Genomic DNA, 21,419 nt, shown 5'->3' with positions numbered 1-21,419 from the left:
GGTAATAATCAAAATAATTGATATAACTTCCATATTATAATTACTATCTCATTGCAATCTCAGTATGAAATTAAAATTTAACAGGAAACTAGATTGTTCAAAGGGAAACAACTCTACTAAGGACAGCTTTACTGCAACATGAATTTTGTAGAACATTACAACCAATGTCCATGTAATAATATTAAATTCAGTTAAATATAAAACTGCTAGACATATTATTGTATTCTCATAGATATCCATATTTTAATAGCAGAACAGTTACATACAATGTTAAATTAAATCATACAAATGTACTATTAAAAGGTAGAACATATGTATGTTCGTTCCTATCACAGTATGCAGGAATCGATTCCAGTAAATATAATAAACTGATTTACATATTCCTAAACATGATACCTTTCCTCCTGTGATGTCACAGACGATACAGATCGCCTCTGGTCCCTCATGGCCAGCACCTCACCAACTTCAGCATACATCACGGTCACTTTTACGACGGCTTATTAAACAATTACCTAATGTTACATCCGTAAACAATAGCACCTATTACCGACTTATTTAAGAGTTACCAACTTATTTAGGGTAAATCTCTTTTACATAAAGCTTGCTACATCCTGGTGTATTGTTAAGTACTGTATAAATAGTCCTGAACATAAGATGCTGAGAGGTGAGAAAACCACCATCCCAAACAAATCAGGCCAAGACAATTAATTCTCAGTTGAAGGCAACCTGAAACATTTTGTTGATGTACAAGTGATGGGCCTTGCTATCACTCAATGTATATGATACAGAGTGAAGTAGGATGATAAGGAACAGGTTGTGACCATATAGCTTAATTTGGCTCCGCACATCAACATTAAAAGTTGTATAGTTAAGATTAGCTGTATCTCTTTTACACCTGTCTGCAGGAATCAAAACAGGTGGCTGTTTTTACATTATAAACCAAAACTTACAAAGAGAAGAACAAACTCAGTCTGAAGCCATCGAATAAGTTAATACAGCCTTATTTCCTTTGGTAAACAATGAACTATATATCATCATCACATAATTTTTTGGTTTTATTGTTTTAAATCAAAACAGGTGGCTGTTTTTACATTATAAACCAAAACTTACAAAGAGAAGAACAAACTCGGTCTGTATAGAGTCTATTAGAGTCAATCCGGTCTAATACTACCCAAGGGACCAAGAAACAATGGTCTTTAAAGATTTAAATTTATACACAGTGTTGAAATTGACCAAGTAAGAAAGTGGTTTTATTAAGCAGTTGGGCTTTATATAAAGGTGGTCAGTGTGGAAGATTTGACGGAACTTCCAAGACAATAAATTCTTCAAGCAAATCCCTATTCAACTATGTATACCGGATGTCATCACTAATGTTATCACCTCATCAACTTAAAATTTACAATAATATGAATAACGAATAAAATTTATTTTTTAAAAATCTCTTTTAACTCATATTTTCTTGTCTTGGCCTAAATATAAATCTCCACAGATCTACTGATATATGAATTCCTCTATACAGTGGTACCTATGTGTGGTATGACCTCTGACCCCAAGAGAGACCAGGTTTATACATTTGTACATAAACTGTCATTTCCTGCGGAGACACTTATCTCATAGGCCCAGCATCCGATACCATACATCTACATATGTAACACCATTCTCCACAGGGGGCCCTCATTCGGGATAAACATATCAAAATTATTTTTAGTAGCAATGTTGATTTATATGTCTTTCTTAAAATAACTAACAAATAACCAAATAATCATTATAGCATCAACATTGAAAATTAATTATTTTGCATTCATAATTTAACATTTTTTTATAAGCATTGCAGGATAGTTTATAAAAGATTAACAGTTTCTCCCAATTGTTCCCCATCTTTTGCACAAGATATATCCTTAAAGATACACTTTTACGTGGCAGACTGGACACATGCACAACATTTTATGAAGTTCAATTTTTTTTTAGTAAAATAGGTTTTTTCACATAATTTGCCTTTAAAGGTAAGTCAGTTGCATGCATTAATTACTGTAGCTGTTTTGTCTACATCGATTTTACTTCTAACTTCTATGAATTGTGTTCACATGCATGCAATGTACAAATATAAACTTTGATTCATACATTTTTCATGCCTGACTTGTAGTTTGGCCCTAAATGACCTTAGTTATTGATGAGCCGTAAAACTCAAGCAAACAAACAAATCATTCATTTCAAATTGTTTTTTGGTAGTTTTTATCAAGTAACCAGTTCGTTACAGGCCTCGAATTAAGACTTTTTACTTGCTATTTGGAAGTAGCTAGATGTCCTAGAATATCAAGTGGAAAAATATGCAAGTGATTTTCATGGGGGACAATTGTGACAATAGCTTAATGATTTTGAATAAATATTGATTTTAATGGAAAATATGGGGGCACATGTTGTTCTTCCTTTAAATAATGTTGATGTATCTGTACATTTCACATCACCAAGCAAAATAAATCAAAATTATTTCAAATAAAATTATCATTATATATTTGAATATGAGATTTAATTACAAGTAAAAAGGTATTTTAGTAAGTTCCAATTTATAGCACTTGCTAATTACCGGTAGTCATTAAAATGTGAAATTCCAGTCCTGGTATAATACATCATACATATACAAGTATACCTAGATGTAATAGAGATTGCAGCTGAGCATGTACATGTATCTAACATTCAAAACTGTCCTTTCTATCTTGGTATCTTCATTTTTATTGGGTTTTTTTACTTTGAGAGTATACGTAATTGTTGCAAAAAAGACAAAAGATACCCGATAATCGTGATGATGAATAGATTCACATCACTGATAATTATTGAACTCAGATAATATAGTTACACAGTTGAGTCTGCCTTTCTAATTTCCATTATGGTCTTCAGTATCTTTTACTGATATTTTCTGACAGTATCAAAGTTTTTTAATTCAAAATTCAAATATGATTACCGGTAAAACACAGTTATAATGAACCTCTGAGGACCTACAAAATCACTTTGTTATCAACATAGTTTGTAATACAGCCCTTCTTAAGTGTTTTACGTGTGTATACATAATGTACTTAAAAAAGATAAAGAATCAGATTATCAAATGCAGTATACGTATCTAACAGTCACTGTGTCGCAAATAATAAAGGTCTTATATATTTACTTCAGGAGGAAAATAGCAAATATTTGAATTTAATTACAGTACCACTAGTTATATGTAAAGTATTGAGAATTTCCACATTGCTAGAAATTTATCTTGCTTGTCTAATATGTGTTTTTTAGTTTCTGTTTACAGATTCTCATTTTCCTATCAATGAAAATAAAGTAACTAAGGTTACAAGAGTTACTTCCCTTGTGTAACATATCAAATATCATATGCCCAATAACATATTGTCATTTAGATGTAAACAAACTAATGAAAGTAACTTGGTTATGTGTTTGGGGAGATCAAGACAGCAAAGGGCAGGACAGGTTTGGGGTGTAAGGTGAGGGGGCAGAGGGGCATTATCCTAGACACAATGATTTACATGTATGTATTATATACAACAATTACCAAATTTCACTATTGTGCTTTCGGTAATTCATATGATCTGAAATTAATTATGATAAATATATTTTATTATTTCAGGTAGGACTATGCAAGTACAACAATGTTCAACTTCTGATTCAACAGGATTTTTGGGTATGATGTATTCACAGCAAGAAATTAAAATCATCATTAAAATGTTAACTGCTTCATAATTTTTTTTTCTTCAATTATTCTGTGTTGGTAAAGTTTAATGTCACATTTGTACAATTCTACTGTCAGTAGGTACCAGGCATCAAAGGACTAATCTATTAAGGGCTTTATATATAAACAGATTTTTTTTATTTCAGACCACACAGGCCTAGGTCTAGAAAAAGTTAATGCATCAAATATATGTACACTATCTAGCTGTAAATAATTTTAGTTACAAGTTGCAATATTTTGCAAGATCACATCCTTGGTTGAACTGGGTTGATCATCAGTGATCTGCAGGTAGCTCAGCAGTAGAGCATTCGGCTGGCATTCAAAGGTCCAGGGTTCGAATTGATATCCGGGTCTGGTCGTTACATTTTCTCATCTATGTTACAAACTTAGTGCCCAAATGCAATGAAAATACCCACAGAGGTGGTATATAAGGGTCTTGTATGTCTTCAAGGGTGAAGACTTTGAAAAAGGACAGGGTAGTGACAGTGTAGTGGGATTAGACTGGGTCAATTGTCTGTAATCTGCAGGTAGCTGATCGGAGATTGAGCATTCGGCTAGTAATTAGGGGTCTCGGGTTCGAATCCTGGTCTGGCCGCTATAAATTTTCTCTTCTCCTGTTTCAGTTATAACAAATATGACATTTATCCTTCTTGCAATTCCTTCCTTATAACTCTTTTCTCTTCAGAGTACAGACCTTTCGTTAGACGTCTCTGAAAATGCCAAACTGAAAATTTTAAGAGACTTTATAAAGGACTCCTACAGGGATATTATATTTGGCATACTCTCTTATTAGTGTTCATTGTGTCTTACACCCTCCGACATTAAACATACACATTTTTAGATGATATGGATAAGCAGGAGTATAAACATATCTAAGTCCGTCAGTGTAAACAAATAAACAATGTGCATATGTAGGTATCGGTAGGCTATATATTGACGTAAAGTATTTCGCATCAGAGTTCAGCGTACATCTGAAGTGACTAAATCTTCAACGAACAGAGGAAACACCCATCATCCAAACATCCCCGTCCCAAACATCGGGCACCTGTCCGAAACTAATTAGTGAACCAAGCCCTTCATCAGACATCACTTCGCCGCTGTAGTCCCAACCATAGAACTAGGTCACTAGTGTAAATACATAGGATATATGGTGTACCTACCTGCCTGTCATATATGCTGTTTAAACTCAGAGGTTCCCTAGGCTTGTCAAAACTTTACAGAAAATTTGGGTACAGGACCATCAAATGTTTTCGTTCACCCTCCAACTTGGCGGAAGCATGACGTCACTTCCGGGGGACTTATAAGGTAACATTTGAGGAATGTGGAATCGGAGGAGGCACAGATGGGGAATCCCCATTTTATAAATAGGTGTGGTAATTGTCAGATGAGTTTTAGATTTGTTTCACTATTTCTTATCAAGATTGTGTAGGATACCCAGAGAAGATGATCAACAAGTGATAATATGTCAGAGAAATACAAATGTATATTGTCACAGAAAATTAAAAAAAAATAACACTAATAAGAGAATTAAGTTATCTCATTCTGTCTCTTTATAAACATGTAAAATGTACTTAAAAGTATTTAACAAGGAAATATGTCTATTTATAAAGTGAAGGACCATCAGCAAAGACAATGAAGGAGTACATGTACATTTTATGTACCGAATTAAAACTTGATGTCATGACAGGCAGTGGAGTTAACAGAAAAAAAATATCAGAAAGTTGTTTTAGTCGTTGACATTGACATCACATCATTAATCACACAAAATTGAAAAAAAAAACAAATATGGAAGTTTACAAAGACCTCACGGCTTCGAACGGAAATTGGTATGGCCGCCGATTGAAATTCAGTATTGTCTTCAACCAGAGATTTAGATAGTAAATTATCAATGTCTCTGCTTCAACGTTTTCTCGTCAGTCGAGGAATGGAATAGATACATGCGACGTCGTTTAATCTAACTGTTAGTATTTAATACAAGTATTTGAAGTAACATATGGTGAACGGTAGGCTTAGAAGCTATATGTGTGATTATATACTTTAACTCTGTCGTATCGCAAACACTATTTTGAACATATAATTTTTCAGGCAATTTATTGTATATCATAATTACAAAATTAAATGTTTATTACACATATTTTGTATTGTCTAGACTGCCCACCAGTCTCTAGAATATTGAAGCATCGCTATGATTTAGTCTCTGTAACAAATGGAGAGATAACTAGAAACCTACGAGTCATTCACCTCCTCATGGGTCTGCAGAGACAATCTTATAAAACTTTATAACAATCTTTCCGCTAATATGCCTTTTTTATGCCTTAGGCAAAAAGTATATGTCTGTTTAGGGTTACCCGACCGACCCTAATTTTTAGTCCCGACCCTATAACCCCCCACTTTTCTACGAAAAATAAAAATAAAAGTTAGGATTTCGATCTCAGACTCCGGTTCCGGCCATTACTTAACGACACTTAAAAAATCCCGACCTACCGACCCTATATATATATATTTTAATGAAACCCTAAACAGACTTTTTTTTTGCTTAATTGATATTTGGCAAAAAAGCTTAATAATATAGAAAATTTAGCGGACTACATTAAATTACAAGTAACTCGGTTGTATAAGACCACGGTAAACCGACGATAAATGAAGTCTTCACTTTTCAAATAATCTTCAAATCAATTTCGTCAGTTATAAACGAGTAATTTGGTCATCTTGATGAAATAAAAGAAAGAGAAAATAATGTTGTATACAGTGTACGGTAACAAATAAAACTGAATACGTGTACATTCGTGTACATTACTGTTCACTTTGTATTAGAAACAATAAAAAAGAAAGAAAGAAGCAAATAAATACTTATAAAATCCTTGAAATGCTGTAGTAACAAACGAAGAGACACATGCATTAAAATTGTCATTGTATGTTGGAATCAAATTATCTTATTTCTCAAACTCGACTGTCTTCCAATAAAAAATCAGTAGATCCTTGGTTATCAACATGCGGCGATATAGTTGGAACAAGGATTTATAAGTGAGATATACGTCCTTGAGTTGGAACAGCGTGAATGATTTATCACCGGAAATCAACGAGTAAATAGTGGAAGGTAAGTCGTGCTTGGGCTAGATCTACACTTTTACCTCCTTATGAATAAGCTATATTTAGTAACCAAACCTGACTTCTTTATCACGGGTTTCTCTATTAATGAAAGCTTCTTACATTTTCATATCTACCTTGCATCAATTCTACAATCAAATGTGAATTCGTATTATAAAATGGAACTACAGCCTGCATTAAATGAGTCTGATAATCACTTACCGGAATTAAAATAGCTACAAATATTATTTAAAATGCCTTGTCAACAAGGAGGGGATGTAGCTCAGTGGTAGAGCGTTCGCTTTGCATGTGAAAGGCCCGGGGTTCGATCCCCCGCATCTCCACATAATTTTTTTTATTTTTTTTATCTTTTTTTTTTCCGATATAGTAAATATTGCAAAAATACATTGGCTAAACTAATTAGAGTAATGAATTCGGCTATATCAATCTGTAAAAATAAAATGACAACTATTGTGATATCATGTATATTGATTTTAGTTAGTTAAATATTATTTATACAGATCTCTGTTTTATAGTTTTATTTTTTAATATTTGAGTTGTCATTAGACCTATCACCGATAATATTTCACCTATCAGCGATATTATTTCATCATCATATTTATATTAATGCTAGCATTATTCCGATAAACATGACCTAACGAATTGAGTTTAAACGTATTTCATTGCAAAAACATTTTTACAACAGGAGTGAGCACAGGTTATTGCAACTTATAAAAACCATTTCCCAACAAAAATATCATATTAATAGTATTAATAATTAATTACAAATTGTGATAAATACATATAAAGTTAAATAATAAAAAGCGATATGTTTAAACAAGAATTACCTCCCCTACATTTGGTGACTATGTTTTATACAAATGACTGTAACACAATGTGTCCTTTTTCTTATTTATTTTTTTTAACAGAATTTTAAACTTTAAAACCTACCGCATCTTATAAGCAATAGAATAAGTAAATAGTGAAGCAGATCAATAAGTCTATTCACGACCGGGTCACTTAGTACACAACAAACCTCTCTCTGTAACTAGCCTTTTGTCATTTACAAATCGGTTTCCATGGCAACAATAATTGGATTCTTTTTTCTGCAGAGAAAGCGTATTATTTCTTCTGGCTCAACATTCACCGATTTGCATGAATAAGTCATAAGAGTTATACACTGAATAAGATGTAATAGCAAGTACACAGAGAATGAAAAATAATCTAGTGTTTATGCATGATAGGTCTGGTCACAGGGGTCTGGTACGAATGTCTAAGCCGTGGTATTACGTTATATGGGGTTGACTTGTAAAGGTTTCCGATGATTGAATAATATTTATCAAATGGCAAATTTGTATATGTTAGGTAGCTCCATGCAGGATTCTTGTAATCGATGTTCTAAAGGTCAAGGTCATGAGAAGAAGTATTCGGAACTCATCTAGAATTGTTCTTGTTTCAGTATCTCTATATATACATGTGTGTTCCAGTATTTATTTGAGTTCCAAAATTTATCTTTGTTCCTGTAGCACCGTGTGGTACAGTGTGGTAATGACCCCGGAACTAGGTACCCCCTGAAGCGAGAGTGAGAAAATCAGGATTTGAACAGAGCTAAGATTGTCGCTTTTATCTGCATTTTGAGATGTTTTTGGATGCTGACTTTTGGTACACGTGTTTCCGAATATATCAGTAACACAATGATATATAAACGGTTTTCGAGAAGTGTTCCAAAAAAACTTGACAGATGTAAACATGCAAACACACTAACGGAGGTACCGACTTAAATCGCCTGTCGTTAGAACAGATGCTGGAAAAGAACTTTCCATCTTCCATAAACATGTAATTTAGAACTACATTACTCTAATATGATATATAAGGATAGCTTCACAAGAAAAATACTTCTCAGACCAATCTATTTATGCCATATGGGAGAAATGTAAAATCTCGGTGGTGTACGGCTTATAGCTGATATTTTGATTAGCGGGTGTACCGCTCATAGCAAATGAGGTGTACGGCTTGTAGTGACTTCGATATAGGTAATTATCATAAAGATAAAACTGAGGTGTTAAGTTGTATAGATAATGTTTGTTTGATGATTATACATATATTTTTCAGTCAGATGACATATAACGTCAGCGAATTTAGAACAAATTTCCCGACAATATGTTATGGAGATAAGCCGAAACCTGTAAAATATGTTTGAGAGAGAACTGTATCGAGGCCCGTCAGCCGAGATCTGTTCTCTCTCCAACATATTGTACAGTTTGAGGCTTATCTCTAACTTAAAACATAGCAAGTCTTTGTGTTAATAAAGTACGCTTTTATTTATGATATAAGCCAGTTTTTTGCCTTTGTCTATGAGCTCAGGTAACCAAAATAAAAAATAATAAATAATAAATTTATTTGAAATAAACAAAATGATAAAATGATAATTTTCATAACGCGGGTCGTCTTATGTTTCCCGCCGTTGTCCTAAATACCGCGCGGCAGTTGAATATTATTGCGCCAGATTGCAAAACATCGAAATGAATCTCCACGGTTATCCTATATATTACGCAGGGAATCTTGCATATATTTGGTGTTGTTACCTCATCTTAGGCATTTGATATGTTTTTTCTTATGTTATTAATGGGTTTTTTTTAAGAAACCACTAAATTTTGCTTAGGAAATGTATACGTAGTGGGCCTTTAAAGCATAGTTATTAGTATCAGCGACTTTTGGAGGAAGAACTGAATGGAGAAAATTTGGTGCTAAATTATTCTCGATTTTGTTGACTGCACTGTAAGTTTTCTACATTTGCGTCTCTAAGAAAGTGTCTCAAGGCCCGTTTCGGGTGGCCAAGAGGTTATGATGTCCCGACATATTACCACAAGCCCTCCACCTCTGGGATGCGGCTTCGAATCCCATGTGTGGCAATTGCTAGGTACACTGACGGTTGGTCGGTCGTTTTTCTCCTGGTACTCCGACTTTCCTTCACCAACAAACCTGACACGTCCTTAAATTATCCTGGCTGTTAATAGGACGCTAAACTAATTAAACCAAAACCAAACGTTTCCGAATATAAAGCTGAAACAGTTACATATGAACGTAAACCAGTAATAATTCTTCCGGCTTCACGTTTAGCTATTTTTAAACTTCTTTCTTTTTATTTTCTTTTTCATGTGCAATTTACTACAAATAGCTAAATACATTCATTCTTATTCACTTTCAGTATCGCTATCACTTCATCATCATAACAACTATCATCTATATCATCATCATTCTATGATTTTAATCATCATCATCATATCATCATCATCACCTTTATTTCTAAAATTGACAATGGATCAGATATCAAAAAATAAATATATCTTAGTAGTCAAACGCATTATCATCTCGACAATTTCGTGGATATTGAATATAAATGGATCTACAAACGATAACCTAATTATTGAGTGGGAACGCATTTAGTGCATTTTATACGTGTCTTTATGTTGCAATTCACTGATTTTGAGAAACAAACAAACCACAATTTTATGCATAATTGTAAACTGTTAGTAACACTAATTATGTAATAATGATACATAAGATGCATTATCTTAAGTCTTAAATAGTTATCCTTTAAGTTTTCACCATCCCATCACTGAAAAGATGTATAATAGTAACTATACTCTATAGGCCGTACAACTCCCTTTTTATAATGTAACTATGTGCCGTACACCTCTCGGTTGCAGTGTACATTCACGCGTATGCCTAATTAAAACAGGCAGTTGTATGTTTTTACGTAACTTTTAAACCCATATTTAAAAAAACACACACAAAAAAACACTGAACATATTCAACGGAATTCTGATATTTCTATGTCCCTGTGGTCTTGAAACGTATTTTAGTGTCAATCCCACTATCATCACGTCTATAAACACAATAACCAAAAGAAGTAATGGATTTAAAAAAAAATGTTTTAATAACAATGTAAAGCACTAAACAACTATCACATATCACCATCACAATACAGCTAAGAGTGTTGATACGAGTTGGGCCGGGAGCTCTCGACTATTCTCGAGCGTTCAGTCGGGAACCTTCGTTACTTTCCGTAAACGTGAAAATATTTTGAAGTCTTTTTCCTTTGGTATGTTGTTATACACGGAAATTGCCACAGGTTTTAGATTATGCATTTCAGGAACGTACAAAATTTCATTGTAAAATTTTCTTGATTTTTAACTTGATAAATCACATTAGAACTACATTATGTACTTACATTTTCTTACATTTCAAATGCACAAAGAAGGGTATGTTTGATATTTGAATACTGACTGGAATAATCACATAATACTATAAAAATGCTGACAGATCTGTGCCAATCGTTAACCTTCGGCACTTTCCGGAAACGAGAAAATATGCAAAGCGCTAAAGGTTCCACATTGACATATGCATATTACTTTCTAGCGTCGTTTATACATTTTCTTGTAAATTTGTAGTCACAGGGACCTGAATTAGAAACCACAAACTGTGCCTTATCTGCCCTTATCAATGCATGTATACACATATATAAAAATAAATTAATAAATGGGTTTGAGGATGTGCCAAGCCCCTGTGTCTTATATGGACCAGACTGACGACAAAAATTAATTACAATCATGTGTATTACATACACAAACCACAGCACCTAAAATGTATAGAATATTATCCTGCCATATATTATGGCTCGACTTACTATACTTCACTCACAATTTCATAACTTTAATTTTGATTTCCATACAAAATATGAAGTTCACAATTTTTCATTGTTATAGCAGATAACCCGATTTCACAAATAGCATGTAATTATTAGAAATAAAGCCTACCAAGTTTGTTTTTATGACCCAAGAACACGAACTCGTTGAGGACATAAGCGTGCTTAAAATGTGCATAACAATTTTTATAAAATCTACTAAAAACGATTTTTAATGATTTGAAATAGCAATAGCAATAGTGTAATATACATTCCTCCACAAAGGACTTTGTCCCATCACAACTAAATCATATGGATAAAACAAATGCTAAAATACCCCTGAAACAGATATTCCTCTGGAACAGGTCCCTTTCAATAATAAAAAAAAAGCCTCGCCCGTGATAACGTGTCAAAATACCCTAAAATCTGATAACTAACAAATAAATTAATAAAAAGTCATATGTTTTATAATGACTTAACTTGAACCATAGACTTTTCTATATATGTGTATCACAGCTCATATGATGAGATAAGTATAAGAGATAATAGCATTAGCAATATTTGTTTACTACAATGTCGTGTTGAATACACTAGAGTGGTTTGTAGTGTCTATATGGAACAGCGTGGTAAAAGATTCGAGTTTGTAATGTCGTATATACCCCCTCATCTCGATGTACAAAATTAACATCCAGATGACTTCCCACGCCTGTCGTGAGTAATCAGTGACGTTGGTGACTGTTGTGGCTGATAATATCACAGTTAAATCAACTTCCAATCAGTTTTAAATTCAGTTTAGAGTGTTAAACATATGATATTATAGTTCAGACAATATCCACATCTTATTGTGGTGCCCAACAGCCACATAACACCAATTGTACGTTTTTAGTATAAAATGCACTAACGTATTCATAAGCACTAATATTTCAATAATAAAGTTAGTCTTTATGTACTTCAAAGGAGCAACTACAGTATATATATGCACATTGATCGAAATCCTATGGCAATTTGGTTGAGCCGGTCAAGGTAAATCCGATCGCTGGTATCACATCTTTAGGCCCAACTAGAAATATAATTCCATTAAAGGTTATGATTTTGATTTCGATAGTTTACAACATTGTAGGCTAGCATTACGAACGAATATACGAACACTAATAGCTAGTCCTTTATACGTGAGCACATTTTGTGTAACCGTTCCATCACATACAAATGCATTCCTTTAACGATATTGATATATATATCTTATATAAATAAGCGATGTTTTACAATATAAAAAGTTTCAACTTTCACTCTTCTGATCATCACATAAGATTTGAATTTGGTCTGTCGTACAACTGTTTTTGAACGCCAGGTTTGTAAATGCACGTGCGTTGACCTGACTGACGTAAAACATGTCCCATTTGACCGCGACTTTTACGTAAGATGGTTGACGCCTCGGCATGCCGAACACGTGGCACGTGACAAGGTGACGTAGGGTATTTCTTGACGTCATGTAATAAAGTGCACATGCGTTTACCCAAATCTAGTTTATAGTTGGGATCACCCTCTTGCTTTACCCGTGGTATAGCACGATCGGGAGGATCACTTCCATAACTATGAACAATCCTATTCATTCGTTTTCCTCGATCCAAATCGGCATTATCTTCCCCTTCCGGTTTCACACGAGGAACTGCTTTATCACGAGCCGTAACCGGAAGTCGCCCATCTGCGTGAACGATCTTTTTCATTCGTTTCCCCTTGCTGAGGTCAGCTATGCCCTCGGCCTCCGATTTCACTCTCGGGACAGGACGAGGGGACGGAGTCACACATCCATAACTGTGAACAAGTTTGTCCATTCGTCCTCCTTTATGAACCTGCGAATGTCCTTCCGCTTCCGGTTTAATTCTTGGAACTCTGGGACTTGGTGCCGACTGAGCATATTTTTGCACAATCACTTTCATACGTTTACCCCTACTAAGACTTGCTATAGGCTCAGCCTCGGATTTAATACGAGGAGGGGCAGTGGATGGTCGAGGGGTGACTGAATCCCTCAGCAGCCGACCGACCGTCCCGTTTCGGCCATGTTCATGGTTATCTTTAGCTGCCGGAGTTGGACACCTTGGTACTGGACGCGGCGAGTCATATTTTCCAGCATAGTAATCAAAAACCCACTTTCCAACAGTTCCACGATTTCTAATGGCGTTCGCTTCTCCCTGCCATGTTACTCTTGGTATTGGGGACGGGAAGATACGCGTCCCGTCAAAGTCGAACCCAGGATATGGCGCCACGGGGGATTCCGAACGGGACGATCGGGGTGTTTCGTATACCATCGTAACGTCAGTTGGTTACCTGTAAAAAATAAACAGAGATATATTTGAGGTAGGTATGTACAGCTGAATTAGAAAGGAAATAAGAAGAAAAAAAATCGAATGGTTATTTTGGAACATGCAGGTACAGTGAGTCGACTCGTGTGCCGAACCCTTGTGACCAATTTGACATAGAACTATAGTATTTCTTGATGTATTTCAATCTCGATTCGTTTCTAAAGAAAAGTCACCATCAGTTCTACTCCAACCAAAAAATGTATGTGGCTTTTATTGACAAACTATCCCCTAAACCTGTTGTGGGTTGTTGGTGCTCGCCAAGTATATAAATGGTACACTTTAAATATTCAATGGGGCGACAAATAAAGAAATATGAGAACTTTGAGGTACCCAGTGAACAAGTAAATACCAGTGTTATATATAAGTGCACCTGTTGTGTTATTGTGTACTGTATACCACATTCTGTTCTATAGGTAACGGACCCCCTCCCCCAGCCAGTCATGCAGGTACACGCCCTGTGATCTAGCGGAAGGTTTGCCGAACTTCTGATTATCACAGGCACCTGCGAATTGGTATTTGTTTATACAATAGGGACTTTCCAACCAAGGTACATGTACATGTGTATGTATTAAAGAAGAAATACTATAATAAAGATATACAGACAGTTGATTGGTGATACTATACTATATATATGCTACCGCTGGTTGGAAATTCGGCACCGTGATGTTGTATACTATTTCTAGGAGAATCGACAGCAAAGGCTAGCGCTGTCGTTTTCATCTAAAAATAGTTACATTCACGTAATGCACGTGTAAGTTCCGTGTAATACACATCCGCATGCATTTGAAAAGTATTTAATATAAATAATATATAGTACATAGTCTATAACACATAATTATCACGTCTCTTTGTTCCCTATTAACGTCTTGGTATCCTTCTACATTGTACCTACCGATAAATGTCCATATAAATTCCCTGGTCGAAATGCACAGCACAAAATTACTTAATACAACCTTTTAAAAGCGCCATCGATCCTAACAGCAGCTCTCTTGTTGTAAAAATCACTTAGATAGCTAAACATTCACAACACAGGAGAAAATAATTATTAATATTTCATCCTTGACAATATTCAATAGTTGCAGCATGGCCATTTGCCGACCTTTATACTGTGTTACCGTTCACTATATACTGTAGTCTGTTGATATATTTAAAGATAGTATAATAAACTGTTATAAGCACATCCTAACACTCTGAAATAGTCATCTGATGTTCTTTTGAAACGAATTTTAATTCAATCAATAAATAAATGAAGTAAAGTCTAAACGTTCGGGTTAGATATTGTCCTCACACGTGTATGATAAGCTGGATGATTTTATATCATTTCTTTTTCTAGTTTATAACATCTGTTCCATTACTATAGTTTACACAAATATTAGTTTACACAGGATCTCGTGAAAAACAAAAGCAAAAAAAAATCGATTCAATTCTGTCGGAACTTGATATTTCACTGTGTGTAAAGATTTGTTAGTTTGATTTAATTTAAAATTAAATTTAACGGCCTATAAACAAGTCACTACGGTCTTCCCTGTCACAGGGATCTGAAAATTAGTTATAGTTTATTAAGCGTTATCGTCTTAGTGACAGCACTCTGTATACTTGTATAGGATGATACAACTCTCTCCAAATGCAGTAGCCGTTTTGTGTAGATCTTTTGTCTCGGCGAGCTTTGTATAAAGTACTGTGTAGAATATGATGTTAACCAGGTTTTTTTTTATCTAGATCCCTAAATCGTCTAACATGGTCTATGGGCACTCTGGTGTGTCCATATATACAAACTGTTCCCAGTAACTAATATTCAGATCCCTGTGTGCGCAGTGTTGCCTGTGTGAATGTCTATATATTTTGGGAGGTTGAGGTATATTCGTTTTTGTCTCTTTGCAATAGTAGAAACATAGTGTTATCTTAATGAGGCATATTGTTGAAGACACCGAACAAGCAACCCCAACCGGTCACATTAAACTCCCAATTTTGTGTCTGCGTTTTCAAAAGAAGTTTTATGTTTAGTGTAAAAAGTTAATAGCAACTAGCATAGTTATTTAATTGTAAGGAAATTATTTTCATCATAAATTATTTACGCTAAGGTCCCTAATCGTCAAAAATGAGCTTTAAACTAAGGTTTTAAGTTAAAGATGCTCCACCGCCGACAGAGCATAAATGATGTTAATCATTTGAACAATAATTGGTGTTTAATCGTGTATATATATGCCTAATTAACACAAAAAATAATATACAATAATTTATTTCGCCTGTGGTGCATGCGCAATCAGTACTTCATTCCATATAGGATATAGTGTCATGGAATTTTTTCGGGATGCAATTAATTATTTTTCATATTTTTAACTTGAAGTAAAATTAAAAGCTTAAACTTTTCAATGGTGGTAATGGTGTAAAGTAAGTAACTTTTGTAACTGGAGAAAAATACTAAGTCGTCTGCTCCTGTTTTTAATAGTGAAAAAATACCAATTGTCAGCGGTGGAGCATCTTTAAAACTTTTCATCACAACTTATATATCTTTACCAACAATCGTAGACAGAAATTCTTTTTACAATAAACAGCTGGAAATGTTGACAATGTTAACAGTTTCACATCAATATTAGAACAACACTTAATTAAGAACTTAGCGGTGACAGCTTGATTCCAACAGGATCATATCTTATATGGATACAGATGCTATATAGTATTATCGAAACATCAATATAACGATTTAAATGTAACTATAGATATCAGCAGAGTAATAGGCCTATTTGTAACTTCAAATTATCTAACTGTTGAAACACGGACCGGTCTGTGCATAAGTGGCCGTTTTATTTGAAAAGAGGAGTTAGGCGAGACAACTCTAGATCTGCTAGCTCATTTAGCGGGATTATCACAAAAAAAAGCTAAAAGACTTGAGATCAAGATTGGTAGTAATAATTCTCTATCTCTAAAATACACAAAAGGTATAATATTGGCTAGTTAATTTTTTTTTTTTTGCGTTCATGTCACTACGAGAATCAGAGCAATTCAAAATCATAATATTCGGGTTTCATAATGAAGGAAACCCGACGAAGTCAAACAACATACACTTTTCCGTCTGAGGTTAGGACTTTAAGCATTAACTATCTTCCTATGGCATCTATGGTTTATAAAGATGCCAGAGCTTTGCAGACAATCTTCTTAATGCGTGCTAGAGCATTATGAAATGATTGTCTGCAAAGCTCTACTAGCGCGCATTATGAAATGATTGTCTGCAAAGCTCTGGCATCTATATAGACCATAGATGCCATGGGAAGATAGTTTAATGCTTATATTTACATTATCAACTCATTTTGGGGTCTTTGCATTAACACTGTTTAAGCTAGGCCATTATACCGTTAATCAACGACGATTTAATCCACAAGATGGGACAGCCATTTTGACGTTGATTAGTTGACGTCACCACGTCAACATTAGTGACGTCATAACGGTCACGTTTTGGGTGTCAGTTATACCGTCATATACGTCACTTTGCCTTGGTTAGTTTATATAGTAGAAGTGACAAGTAAATATAAATATAATGAAATATACCTGACGTAATTTATCAACCTTGATACTCCAGGGGTTACTGTCACTGACGTTATATCCACGTCAGTGATACTAACCCCTGGAGTGTCGAGAATGACCATTTATATGACAGTCATGTAAATTAATAAACCTTCAATATTACACTAAAACATCTAAGTGAAATTCCATATATGATATTGAATATTTGTATAAATCATGTGGTTCAAAATGCGTGGGCTCCATGCAGCCCCGGATACCTTCTTAACTACAAAGATATGTACGATATATATTCACTATTGAATTCTCAAATGTGTTGTAGGTGTTACACATATCAATAAAAATCGACAAGTGGGGCTCCGGCCTATCAATTTAATTTATTCTGATGTGTAATCGCTTCAGAATTGACGAAAGCTTAGAAAGGCAATCTTCCATTTAGCTCGGCCTCGTTTCTTATCGCTATATACGTGGTGGTACGCCTTAGTTTAATAGCAGATTACCGTAATGTCCCTTATACCAAATGGTCGTAATACCGTCTTTATGTCAAAGGAGGTTTTAGCACTGTAATTTTGTTATTTCAACAAGTGAACTATGTAATTGGGTCAGTTTTTGCGCGAGTGGGTGGCTTGTACGTGTAATTATTTCTTTTCCATATTTTCATTTTCATCTACAACAGGCAATACAATCAAGGCGCAAGGTTGGAGTGGGGGATAGTATAAATATCCCTTTGTGCAGTTTTTTTACGTTTTATGTGGTATTACATCATCGATACTCCATCCAGGGGTTAGCGAGGACTAATATTCATATCATTTCTAACTTAACTTTTTATCTGTGCAGTATTTTTAACGTAATAGAAGACAATGACGTCATGAAGTAGAATTGATTCTGTACAGCATTTAGGTAGAAGATACTCAACAATGTTAGAGGTTTAGCCAAGACAATTTGAAACATTGCGTCGTACCTATTACAATGTAAAAGTTTCTAATCTAGTAATTTTGTAATCTAATATTAATGGATTAGAATAATGACGGAAATATACTTTTTTCAATGAGAAATAGTTTGTCACAGACATCAAGATCTCATATTTTATACAGCAATGTCTTTCTGACATTTGTCGAGCTTTCAACTGTGACATAATATTTGCAAGAAATATTGCTATCAGACATTTACTAATACGATTAAAGAGATACATTCCTGCCTCTAGCGTATACAGACGATACATAATAATGAACCGGTTCATATTTGATCGCAAAAGCCTTTCTGTGCATGTACAGTACTCAATATCTGTAATGGTTTTCCGCACGTAAGTCCTCCATTCATTACAGGGCCCGTTACAAATACTGTAAACTGATAAAACATGAAAGGCAGCTCAGTCATTAGACAGTCATGCTTTTCACAGATTTGATAACACGACAAACTATCGATATTTACATCATATAATGGTACCTTTAAGAATCGCTTCTGTATCTAAACTGCTGGGCTGATAATGTATTCATATCATTATTTTTTTTTTTTACATTTTCCAAAGATTGTCGAATTTCCACGTTAATGCCGAATCAATGATTCATAATTTATATTTTTTTTACACTGTAACACTATTGTGTCTTTCCAGAGTTAGCTCCCATGCGGGTAGGTATCAATTGTACCGTCATTCTTTTGTGGGCACAATGCATTGACGTCGTTTTCTCCGAAAAGTATGACGTTACGCTCGCAAACACACGACGTCACAATCAATACCTACCCGCAAGGGCAGATTACTCTGTAATACGCAAATACAGAATACACGTATCATTATGATCTACCAAAGTTACTTCCCTTTGTCTTCACTCTGTCAGTACTGACGGAGTATAAACGAAGGGAAGTAACTCTGGTTGATCAAAATGTCATACGCCAACCCAAATTTAGAACCAACTTGACACTACAACTAGCTTTCGATCATTAGAAAAAAAGTTCGAAACCCTATATACTGTACCTGTCCGTTACTAAATGTGAGTCGGTGGGTTTTCTTCTGGCACTTCTTTTCAGCCAACTCCTAAACCTAACACGACTTCAAAGTATTCTGGTTGTTATATGACACAAACAAACATGAAAACCAAAGAACCAGTTTGAAGACATAACAAATGAGCTTTTAAACCTATTTGAATCCGACTCAATCAAACGCTATCCCAGAAAGTGACAGTACATTATCTATATGACGATCAGTCCCATGGAAATAGCATTCATTATTCTCTTGGACTATTCCGACAAAGTTGTGTTGCAAACTCCTTAGTTTCGAGCGAGTTATAGCGATAAGATATTTTGCCCGGAAAAATCAATTCTTTTCATTATCATAAATACAGCTTGTTGCCGCTTTACTAATTATTCCATTTTATGCTGAGGGGGGATGTAAGGGAACTTAGCATTTCAACTACACTAACCGACAAATACATCAAAAATTTCTGTTCGAAACAAACGGATCTGAAAATTAGTTTTATATATTTCAGATGTTTTAGGGGGTTAGATAAAAGACCGTTAATAATCATACTTCCTACTTATATAGTATACACTTGTAAATAGTATGATTTTCATCATTTTATCTGGACCCGCTAAAGTGTCTGAACATGACCTAAGGACTGGAATATGACCAAAAATATAGTAGAACTTCGATGATTCGAACTTTCAATGAATTGAAGTACTAATTTTCTTATCCACGTGGTTTGAGCAACAGCCAAAACCACACGAAATGTAATGACCATTCATACGGTACATAAAAATGTTGTTTAGCATTCGACACGCGTCGTATTTATGGTCATTGGCTAAAACTAAAGGCCTAATTGATTGGGCAGATGGGGGAGATATTCGATATATAGGTTGATTGTATTATAGCGCACGGGGACTTGATACACAGCGAAAAGTTCAATATAGTATAGATAACATTATGAATTAAATAGAGTTGGGATTGTTGCCAAGCCCCTGTGTTAACACATTTACACTTGCCAAGAAGAGCTTATCTATTTAGGTAAGGAACCTTAGTTCACCTTTGATTAATGGGTATTGGACGGTGTGTTATTGTTTAATCATAAAAGGGTATGTATAAATCATATCGTGTCAAGTCTGTGAAAACAGACTTATGAATAAAATACGTATAGGCCTAATATAAATCAATTAGTTAAATCACAGCTCCATGGCTTCGTTTATAGGTTACTACAAAGTATACAAGTCGCGATCACAAGATTTTAATAAGATTGAATAGAAATGCTATCACTAAGACTGGATGTAATATTTAAACTGATGGCGTAAGAAACAGTATTATTAGCATTATATGTAGATTTAAAATCAAACATCGAATAAAAACATCATCATTTAAACTACAAATTTGGTGCCCCCAGACCGCCTTGTAATTTCCCGAGGAACATGTAACTGTAGTGAATTACACTGGCTGGATTTTAGATGTGTAGCAAGGTGCATTTACATAACGCCTTTTACATTTTTCATTATACAAGCACAATTATACGATTGTGTTCGCTGAGTAGCATTAGAATAATTCTGTGCTGCAAATGTTGATCATTCGTATAATTTACCGAAATATTCCCAGCTACATCAGTTTTCCGTTTAATGACCACAAAGTTTCAACTATGATTTCATCTCATATGTTAATTACTTTAAAATTTCAATTAAAAATGTTTTTAAAAAATCATCAGAATGACTAAACAAGACCAAAATAAACACATTTCATGGAGTATAGTATTTTTGAGAATGTGTTGAACATCAGAAATTCAGCGAACAATGATAATCAATAGAGAACTTATAAACATTTGACAAGATTATATACAGATGACACGTACATATAAATCATTATCGATAGGGTGTGGTCATCTACATATGGCCACAGTACAAACTTACCATGTCGGTCTGTACAGCTGCCACACGACTCCTCGCCAGGCTGGCTTAGCTTGCCTATACCGTAAATGGAGCCAGTGTTGGATTATGTGACCACATAGAGTTACCTTTGATTAATCCTGTCCCCGCTACTTGTTACTAGATATGGCGTCTCAGGGTT

General features: G+C 34.6%; 2 protein-coding genes and 1 non-coding gene across 7 annotated transcripts in view; 1 reads left to right on the top strand and 2 right to left on the bottom strand.

Moving 5' to 3' along the window:
• Positions 1 to 5,031, bottom strand: part of LOC138307429 (LIM and senescent cell antigen-like-containing domain protein 1) — a 40,794-nt gene extending 35,763 nt beyond the window's left edge. Inside the window, exon 1 of one of the 4 annotated variants that reach the window (XM_069248173.1) lies at positions 4,888 to 5,031. In XM_069248173.1, the coding sequence (XP_069104274.1) occupies positions 4,888 to 4,898 (11 nt within the window). In that variant the 5' untranslated portion in view covers positions 4,899 to 5,031. Of the gene's footprint in view, positions 1 to 396; positions 903 to 4,887 lie in introns of those variants that run through there. The other 3 variants (XM_069248176.1, XM_069248172.1, XM_069248175.1) reach the window with 3 other exon arrangements.
• Positions 5,032 to 7,086: 2,055 nt separating this feature from the next.
• Trnaa-ugc (transfer RNA alanine (anticodon UGC)) lies at positions 7,087 to 7,158 on the top strand. Its single transcript has one exon. It is a non-coding gene; the product is annotated as a tRNA-Ala (tRNA).
• A 3,573-nt stretch (positions 7,159 to 10,731) lies between these two features.
• On the bottom strand, positions 10,732 to 21,419 carry LOC138307421 (uncharacterized). 2 transcript variants are annotated; one of them, XM_069248163.1, is made up of 2 exons: positions 21,263 to 21,419; positions 10,732 to 13,826 (listed from the first exon to the last, which is right to left on the bottom strand). In XM_069248163.1, exon 2 carries the CDS (start codon positions 13,805 to 13,807, stop codon positions 12,800 to 12,802), a length of 1,008 nt encoding a protein of 335 aa, XP_069104264.1. In that variant the 5' UTR covers positions 13,808 to 13,826; positions 21,263 to 21,419; the 3' UTR covers positions 10,732 to 12,799. The 2 variants fall into 2 exon arrangements, with proteins under 2 accessions (XP_069104264.1, XP_069104265.1); XM_069248164.1 differs by lacking the exon at positions 21,263 to 21,419 and adding an exon at positions 14,754 to 14,993.

Source organism: Argopecten irradians, chromosome 14 (assembly GCF_041381155.1).
Source record: "Argopecten irradians isolate NY chromosome 14, Ai_NY, whole genome shotgun sequence".
Classification (NCBI taxonomy): Eukaryota; Metazoa; Mollusca; class Bivalvia; order Pectinida; family Pectinidae; genus Argopecten; species Argopecten irradians.
Note: the sequence above shows the minus strand (reverse complement) of the source record. Positions and strands in the feature narration are given on the sequence as shown.

What these genes read in the sequence shown, in the direction of transcription:
- LOC138307421 (XM_069248163.1), bottom strand. Translation starts at nt 13,807, where the DNA reads ATGGTATACGAAACACCCCGATCGTCCCGTTCGGAATCCCCCGTGGCG.